A 9,603-nucleotide genomic window follows, 5' to 3' on the forward strand; every position below is an offset into this window, starting at 1 on the left:
TAAGAATTTTGAGAGTATTCACTCAAACTTTTCTCTCAAGTGTTCTTTCTCTTCTGTGGCTTTTGTTCATCTTTCAAAGTTCGTTCTTACTTCGTTCTTCTGCTGTTCTTCGTGGGTGCCTTGAAGGAATTCTGTTGAATCCTTTATCGTTGCACGATTAGGCTGACTTAGGTGTTTTTACTGTTGAATCCGTTATCATTGCGAGTTAGGCTAACTTAGGCATTTTTAAGCAAAGAAACTGCCTAAGGCCGCACGGATCGCGTGGAAAAATTCTAAGTCCGTAACACTTGTACCAAGACGAAAACGGTACACCTATCAATATGATACTGACTATTTTGATTTAGACAATAACAAAAGAGATTAAGGTGTGATTGGTTGAATTTTATTAGTACATAAAAACATTATTTTACATTTATGTAATTTATATGTTTTATATTATATTTATATTTAATTTTTTTTATAAATTTTAACATGTTTGAATATTCATATTTAATATTATATTTGTATATTTTGCGTCATGTTTTTAGTTATTTGCCATGTGATGATAATAAACTTATTCATTGGCCGAACTACTTCAAAAAAAAATTCAATTTTATTCAGCCCCAACCAGCTCATACTGTTTAAAAATTAATAAAATCTTTTTATAATTTTTTTATAATTAATTTTAAATTTTAAATTTATTATTTAAATTAAATTTGAACTGTATCAGCCCAAAACTTACCTTGTCCGAACCCAACCAAAATCAAGCCAAGCCTATCCAAGGAAAACCGACACTGTTTGGTATGCATGCGACCCTTGTAATGAAGCAACGTTAATAAACAGATTTTTTTTCCCCTTTTATAAAAAGAACAAACTCTATTTACACAATAATGACCCAGATCCTTTGCTCATATGATATAACCAAAATGCTACATTTCCTAACCATTCTTTCCTTGTTTCACTATTACTACGGCCAACCAGCACCATATATGAACATACATTAAACATAGTCTCCGGTTTCTGAAGCCTGTCAAGGTTTCATTGCACCAACGGCTTCTACAAAGAAAAAACAACGGGTTCAGTACCATCACTGGAAAACTCTCAAAGAGAGATGATGGTTATGAAGATTTAAGAATCATAATAATGTTGTTGCATTTACCATTTGTGCTGGTCCGAGACAAAGAATGGTATATTATTGTGAAGCAGATAAAAACCTATGGAACCTTTGTACTTTTGCCTGATAAATATTTGAAGATTTGTGTTGTGGTGATTTTCTTCTACGAAAGAAGAAATCTTCTGTGTCCAACACATATGAAATCTGCCAAACATACATTGCATGGCGTAAGTGATTTATTAGTGATACGCATGCTCTGTGGCAGATCATGTAAGAAGGAAACGTAAAAGATTAAACCAGATATTAATAACAGCAAAATACCTTGTATGAGTTGCAAGCTATCTTGTTCTCTAAACCATTAACCACTTCAACACCTTCCATGGCCATGCATGTAGCACCATATTCATCCAGGGTTGCATATTTTTTCTTGTTTCTGCAAATATCATTAAACAAAAGCAGATTCAAGCATATGTTACTCAGGCTAGGAGGAGTCTAAGATACAGGTAAGTGCTATAGTCATGTCCAAATATGTATGAGACTCAGATTCCGAATCTTCCCTTTTTGTTGAACCTAACATTTATATGCCATCAGTTATTACCTCTTTAGTGTAATGCCATGTGGCTCCTTTTTGCCGGGAAACACCGTCAGAAAATCATTGTGCAAAAAAGCTGAAAAGTTAGGTTCCATGGAAACAGCAAATGCCTCTGGCTTTTCAATGACATTGTCCATCAGCTGGATACACAAACGAGGTGGCGAAGACGACTGCAAAGAAAAGGGATAAAAAGATTTGCATAAACATACATAAAGAGTTTGAAAGATAGCAGAGCATGCAAACTTACACATTTCAATCGATAAACATTCTCTTCGTGAAGGAGGACACGTGCATTCTCATAATAAACAGAATCCATTGTCTTCCCATGTTTCCGGGATTTTTCATACTCAAACAACTGGAGAAGCTTAGTATCCATATCATCTGCTGAGACAGCTTGAAGCTGCCATGAAAACTATAATTCAGAGGAGTTGCAGTTGAAATGATAATGAAATAATGAAGGGAAAATGACTGAATAAAGCAAACCTGCTTAACCAATTTATATAATAACTTGTCCAATGTGAATAACACATATGATTGGTTTCCTATTATAGCTCGACATTCGTCTTCAAACTTAGCATTATCAGCAGATCCATCAAGCAGACTGTACAGTTCACTCATAAATCTGTATAGCGGAGAGATGATGTTTTCAAAATTAGTATGCATTGGATCCTTCATCTTGTTTGAAAAAAACATTTATATGTAATCACCTGGCATATAATTCTGTAGGAGTCGCCTCTGTTGGAATTTTCCACTTTATTTCAGAACCTGTTGAATTTGTTTTCGCAGACAGTATTCTTTCATACAGGATCTAATGAAAATCAAACATCGAAAAATACTTATTAAAATGTTGACAAAAATATTAGAAGCAATAACTAAAAAGCTTTAGATGTTCGACGTACTTGATGAAGTCTGAAAAGAACATAGAAATCATCATTTGCATAAAAAATGCAAGAACTGTTTCTAGCTTCTTTGGGTAAAAGAACAGGTACGTGCTTTGCAAGAGGCTTCACCGTAAAAAGAAACCGTTCCGGAACTGACAAGAAAGCGCCATCTCCTCCCACATGTGTATCGGCCGTCCCTTCAGCTTCCCCTTCACTCTCGGCTTTACCATCAACTTCATCGCATTCTACCTCTTCCTCCTCTTCATGAGAGCACTCATCACCTGCAGACTCACTTCCTGATGCATCATCACCGGCCTCCAAGGCATTTTCACTATTGTCATCATCAGCATCATTTTCTCCTCCAGCATCCTCGTAATGCAACTTTTTCCTGTTTCCAGACCGGTACTGTCTGGTTTCACCACCATGATTTGACTTTGAAGCTGCCTTTACACCATTATCACCATAAGAAACAAAATTATCCTCCTCAAAATCACCATTGGGTGATAATTCACCTTCTTCTTTCTCAGTTCTCGATGGACCAGCAGATTCATGGTATCTACTCGCATTGGATCCATCAGTAGGCACTCCGTTTGCTGCTACTAAACCATGTTTTGTTACATCACCACCCTAAAGTACCAAACAAGTTTGTGTAAGCATATTACAACAAGAAATCAAAGAGAGAAGCTCCTTGCTTTTCCACGTCAAAGTTCATTTTTATTAAAGTATCCATGTCTGACACATATTCAGACATGGGTGAGGGGATATGACCTTTCAAGGACCCTCCAAATACGTGAAAAAAATTGGTAAATTTGAGTATACCTGTGGTAGACACATACACATCCAACACTCACATCCAAGTCCAAGTGACATAGGAATACAGTAGCCAATATGCATAAATTCGTACCTCTAATGAATGTGCTAGATCAGCATTAGCTTCAGGTTCATGATCCACACTGGCAGAAATGCTAGGTCTAGATGCTGTTGCACCACACCCTTGAAATTCAAACTAATCTCAGTATCGCAGCATGATTTTGGAAAGGAAGGAATAATTAGAAAAAAAAAAGTAATAACAAAACTAGGTTAGCAAAGAAGATAATCATGGAAATGATTTTCATGTTAAATTTTTCTGTCATACACACCTGATGCCCCTTCAACACTGTTTCCAATGTGATTATTTTCTGCTTCAATTGCAAGGGTGCCAAGTCCAGTTGCAAGCTTGTTAATTACAGGCCTTTTATCAGCTATAAATTTGATCTCTTTCTCTAGCTTCGAATCATCGCTATAGACATGATCTGAGCGTTCTTCTACTCTAGTTTCCTCATTTGTCAAGCCATTTCTGCAAGAATTAGTTAGTTCCGGAAAACTGTTCCCATCCCCATCACTAGTGGCCCTCTGTTGCCCGGATCTAACAGCAGCAACAGCTCTGGGATTTCCATCACTTTCAGCAATGCTTGATGCAGTGCAGTTTACAGCAGGACTTTGAGCTTTACCAGCATCATCAGTAACCTCTCTGCCACTAGGTCGAGGAGGAACACCCAACATCATCTCCAAGAAACTGGTCCATAACCTCATGACTTTATTTAGCTCTTCTCTGGTTGAGCAAATCTCTTCACATGAATATTCTATAAGTTTATATAGGTCTTCATGAATGCTGACATCCAAATAGTCATATTCAAGGTGCGGAGCTAGGGGTTGTCTGTGACCAGCAACGCTAGCCACAAGAACATCATCCTCTTTCTGGTTCTTCTCTTTCAACTCCTTGATTTCAGCCACTAAAGCTGCAATTAGGAAAAGCGATCAACGAGGATAGACAAGAAAGTAATAGAATATAGAGCAGAATAGAAATGAACACAATATCTTCAAGAGACCATGGAATAGCATGCCCATACATTTAGAATCTAACAGACTTTTTGATTCAGTAGAAACGAAAACATTCCATGAACTCTTCAGCTAGATATTGTAACAAAAGATTCATATTAAAGATGTAGTTAAATGGTTTCTAAATCTACTCTTTAAGACAAAATGTTAGAACAAGTTGTTAAGAATCATCCATCAATCTTTGAATCTAATTTTGAAACATAGGAAAATGTAGCATGATGTTTTGATAAAGAAATTTCACTTACATTTTGCACTCAAGTTCTTTGAATCCTGCTGCTTGAAATAGAAACTGCGGTGATCAAGTGATTTGTAATGGTTTCTCGAATAAATTTCAGCCCAAACCTTGTTAAAATCTAAACGGCACTTTGTCCACTCTTCTTGCTTCTGCTTCAAGCGAGTTAAAATGACAGGTAAAGCAAGAGCAGGAGTTTTACGTAATATTTCCATTACATCGAGACCATGGTCACCATATAAACGCTCAATGCACCTTAAATTTAGAACTGCAGTAAGTGGTTCAGAAGAAGCAAAAGTTAAAAAGACGAGAAATGTACACATAGCAGAGACTCACACATAATCTAAACAATCTAGCAAGAAATACGAACCAGTAAAGTGGTCTTCTACACAAAATGGAGACTCCAAACTGATTTCATTTTCATTAATGCTGTTCAGCAAATCCTCGACACGCTTGGCAGTTGAACTAACGGATTCTAACAACATATCCAGCTCAAATCTAAGACCATGAAACAAGAAGTCTATTATGTCTAGGAGATAATATCAAGAATATCAAACAGAATAGGAAACATAACAACTAATCAGTGCACGTTGATTTTTCATCTACAAAACTCATCCTCACCTTCACATGCAGTATAAAATATTGTATACAGATTAACAGAACAATCAAATTACTAAAGAGAGAATGAATCCATCTATGTTACACGGACTTTGATTTGAGCTTCGATTACGAGTATGTGTCTTGACACAGGTATGTGCAAATTTTTCCCATGTATTTGGAAGGTCCTTAGAGGGTCATATTCCCATATCCATATCCGAATGTTGACTGGACACAAGTACTTCAAAACAAATGAAGAGTCCGAGTAACATAGATATTTATTGCATACACGGTACACGGTACCCGCACTAATAAAGGAAGACCAGCATATTTTACCTATCGTCCTCGCATCTGAACAAACTCTCTTCATACTGATTTCGGCGCATGTGCTTAAAAGAATAATCCTCACTTCCTGAAGTAACGGACACCCAATGATCATTCAGCACTTGAGCACCAAGTTCTGATCTCTGACTTGCTATAGGTATCGGATACTGAGACAAACACCAAAAAAATCGAAATTAATACTAAATCATGCATAGTTTGAAAGTGAAAATTTTAATCAAAAGTTAATACATCATCAGGCAGAAGCCGATAGCTTGGAGTACAACGTTGGCAGTTAGAAAGGTCAAGCTCTTGTATTGATTTGTCCATGTACTTCTCCCTGTATCTCTCCTTTTCCTTAGCGCTGTCTGTTTCCCGTTTCTGCTCTTTATCTTTTTCCTCTGACTTGAATAGCCTTGATGCATGTCCATTACCACTAAGTGATTCTACAATCAAGAGGTAAACATCATTGCATTATACATATACATATACTTTTGCATATTATATGATTAAACCATGCACACTCAAGTTGATGGAAAATTAGAGAACAGCAAAGAAGAATAAGAAAATGAATAACAAAGAACAAATAAATGAGGCTATGAATTACATACTTTTACTAATGACACCAGCCAGGAGCCCATCTGCAGGAGACATTTAGATTAGAAACAGCCATACCGACAAATAGTCAAATAAAACAACTCAAAGATGAAACTTCATCAATTACCAGTGTTCTCACAACGCTCCAAGAACCGGTTGAACTCAATCATAAGATCAGGATACTTGCCAAGTAAATCAGTCACCTGAATATGCATAAAGCAAGGTAACAATATAACTGAACTACCAGCTGATAAAAGGTAAGAGATGTGCTTCTTGATAATTCTATGAAGACAAGTAGATTGCATGATATGAAAAGTCAAAGATAACTACTGGAGATGTTGTAAAACATACCAAATTTTGCAAATCATTTCGTTTGATTATTCCGTTGCTGTAAATATTAAGGCACTTTAAGAACACTTGGTAGTCATCTGAGCTGCATAGCCTTTCCTTAACTTTCCCACAGAATACGATCCCTTGGTTGCACATGCCTGAGGTTTGAATAGAAAAACCTAAAACTCAAAAGATTGATATATGAAAGACAAGATGTGCACACCCAATCTCATTACACAAGAAACGGAAAATGTTTAAAAACTTCAAAAAAACTTCAAAAAACAGGCTGAAATGGGATTAAAAACCATTTGGAGAAACACATTCAAAAGGACTACCAAAAATATTTCCCTCAGGTTAAAAAAAACGCCATTTCTAAATATATGAGAATGCCCACATAGAAAATTATTAGAACTGATTTTTCTTTTTTGGACAAAAAAATTATTAGAACTGGTTTTGCTAAGAAGATTAAGATGCAAATTCATGACAGACAAACTAACCTAATATTGCTTCTCACAGACATTGATTGCTTCAAGATAACATGAAACATAAGTTATATTCCTATGCAAATTCCTTCAGTCAAAAGCATCATTTATAATTGCACCCAGCATGAGGTAAGCACATGTCATACCGGCTGAGACGCCTAAATAAAACTACAAGCACATTCTCACCAATAAATCATGCTAATGTTTGATGAAGAGAAGCATTGAGAAGAATATATTAAAATTATTTACTAGCAACATATAGAAAAAGAAGAACAAAATTTGTCATCCTAAACACCGTAAATACATATACCTATAATATGCTTTAAAAAAGGGAAGTAAAAGTGATAACTTGCATATTATAACTATATAAAAGCTGTAAAAGAGGTTTCTGGACTCACTTTTTAAAGTATCCTTCTCATCATAAGAAGCAAATCCTTCAATCTTCCTTCCAGTTCTTTTTTTATCAGGAAAATGCTGCATGTTAAAATCCCTATTGTTTTCATGCTCAGGGTCATCCTGATCACGAGTTCTCCGATCCCTAATTTCCTTTTCCACGCGCTTTCTCTGCTCCTTTTGCATTTTCACCATAGCTTTGTCATCTTCCAGGTCTGGACGACCAACACTGAGATCCCGATCAGCATGGGAAGTAATAATCCTATCCCTCCGACGTTGCTGGAAAAGAAAAGAAAATTGTTGAAATAGCATCTAACAAAAATATAAACATTAAAACCAACAAGTGTTGGGGTGCAGTAGCAAGGCACATTGCACTCCCAAGGGGAGAACAAGGTTCGAACCTTGAAGACAACATTGTTGGGAGGGGCAACCACAAGCCCCAAACATGGACTGTAAAACGGACATGAAAAGTACCAAATTGAAAAGAAGAGTTACCTTGTCCATTTGTATATGCCGCAAGGTGGGTGTTGCAGAGCTTCGCTCGTTATAACGATGAGTTGAGTTTCGACCATTTGGTACTTGTTGAGTCAAAGGTGCTGCTGAAGCATCGGGTAAAAATCTAGCGAACTCCTCAAGCAGATCTGGATGGCCCACGAAAAGAGAAGCAACCTGAAAATAATGAGACCAAAAACATGTACAGTATTTTGAAAAAAGAAGTGTCCAAGAAATTAAGACCCAGTAAGTACCAAAGAGCCAATGAACATTGGTAACAACCCTAATAAGACATTTTACCTCTCTGTAGACCTCATCTATGTCCTTGTGCTCCTTCCGGTACATATTCAAGATATCCAGGAATGACTTATAAACATGCTCGTCATTTTGGAAACGTTTCTGCTTAGTAAAATGGATAAATTAGATGGCTAAACTTGGACAAGAGTAAGGTGGAAGATTATGGCACAATAATTTCACCTTTATTTTGTTTACAAAACTGATTGCTTCATCAAATTCAACAGTCTTTTTTAGTGGAGCCTCTTCCTCATCAAGGGTTATTTCATATCCCTTTGGCAGAAAGGTATTAAATCCGTAAATCAAGTTGTTATGCCCTCGGAATAATTCCTTTACTCGGGCAATGACACCAACTGTGTCAGTCCTGTGGAAGACAAAAGACACATTGAACATTTAGTAGTTTAAAGCACGAATCCATCTTCATTGACAAAAGGTTTCCATTTCAAAAGAGGATACCTTTGAGCCTTGAAATCCTTCATGACTTCAAGGAAAATGTCGTACTTCTCCTTTTGATCCTGAAACATCTCCTTGACTTCCTTTAGATACGATAAGGCATCATTTGTAGTCAGTTTCTGCACCGCAACTTCCCCTTCCCCTCCCACTGCTCCACCTCCACTTCCCCGTTCTCCACCTCCACCTGGAATCTGGTTTTGCCCATTGCTTCATAGGTAGAAAATAAAAAAAATAAAACAGAAATTCAGAACCACAACAATTCAGCCAACACTGATAAACAACAATAAAATTTTGTGATAAACGTAATATGCTTTCAGCAGATGATTACTGTTAAAAAGAACCTGAAATTTTCATCAAATTTAGAAGTAAATTTACAACATATTGCAAAACCAAGTGATATATCCTATTCAGTGTAATGATCCCGTTTTGAAAACCAAGTGATATATTCTATTTTTTAAACAGATTAGAAAAAAAAACAGCAAATTAAAGGAAAAGAAAACTTCTTACGATTCAGCTTTTGAAGAACCAAAGGGACGTTTAAATTGGGAACCAGAATATATATCATCTCTTAGTCGCTTCATCCTGTAAATAGAAAAGAAAAGTGAATTTTTTTAGTAATCCTTGAAGAAATAAAAAGAAACCCATTTTAACAATATAGTTAAAAGAACTTACTTTCCTCTGAAACAGATCTTACAAGAGGGGGGGGGGGGGAAGACAAAGAAACCAAACCAGTTACTTTTTTCTTTTCTGATCCTATATGTTTTGTCTATATTGTTTCGGTTGTGTAAGAGATTTAAGGGAAAAAAGAAACAAAATTGAAGAGACAGTAGAAGATATAGGAGCAAGAGAGGAAGTAAAAAGGAGAGTCAAAATCTGAAATGGATTATGTTTGGTCCTTTTCTTTTGTTTTGCAATGGGATTTTGTGAGAGTTTTAGTTAGTGTTCTAAATTTGGAAAAACATGAAGAA

At 36.2% G+C, this 9,603-nt stretch overlaps 1 protein-coding gene across 1 annotated transcript; it reads right to left on the minus strand.

Moving 5' to 3' along the window:
* Positions 1 to 801: 801 nt before the first annotated feature.
* Positions 802 to 9,603, minus strand: LOC105761964 (paired amphipathic helix protein Sin3-like 2). Its single transcript, XM_052625139.1, has 24 exons — positions 9,308 to 9,603; positions 9,143 to 9,217; positions 8,639 to 8,842; positions 8,366 to 8,546; positions 8,189 to 8,287; positions 7,892 to 8,065; positions 7,402 to 7,675; positions 6,543 to 6,679; positions 6,319 to 6,394; positions 6,206 to 6,235; positions 5,847 to 6,040; positions 5,610 to 5,764; positions 5,047 to 5,174; positions 4,690 to 4,944; positions 3,706 to 4,344; positions 3,471 to 3,559; positions 2,585 to 3,193; positions 2,393 to 2,493; positions 2,169 to 2,307; positions 1,933 to 2,085; positions 1,692 to 1,855; positions 1,415 to 1,526; positions 1,139 to 1,297; positions 802 to 1,035 (listed from the first exon to the last, which is right to left on the minus strand). The coding sequence occupies exons 2-23, from the start codon at positions 9,214 to 9,216 to the stop codon at positions 1,172 to 1,174; spliced, it is 4,113 nt and encodes a 1,370-aa protein (XP_052481099.1). The 5' UTR covers position 9,217; positions 9,308 to 9,603; the 3' UTR covers positions 802 to 1,035; positions 1,139 to 1,171.

The sequence above is a fragment of the Gossypium raimondii genome, chromosome 12, assembly GCF_025698545.1.
Source record: "Gossypium raimondii isolate GPD5lz chromosome 12, ASM2569854v1, whole genome shotgun sequence".
Classification (NCBI taxonomy): domain Eukaryota; kingdom Viridiplantae; phylum Streptophyta; class Magnoliopsida; order Malvales; family Malvaceae; genus Gossypium; species Gossypium raimondii.

Coding starts and splice junctions, on each gene's coding strand:
- LOC105761964 (XM_052625139.1), bottom strand. CDS start 9,216: ATGAAGCGACTAAGAGATGATATATATTCTGGTTCCCAATTTAAACGT. Junction 8,843..9,142: donor GGTTCTTCAAAAGCTGAATC/GTAAGAAGTTTT, acceptor CTACCTATGAAG/CAATGGGCAAAACCAGATTC. Junction 8,547..8,638: donor AAGGATTTCAAGGCTCAAAG/GTATCCTCTTTT, acceptor TGTCTTCCACAG/GACTGACACAGTTGGTGTCA.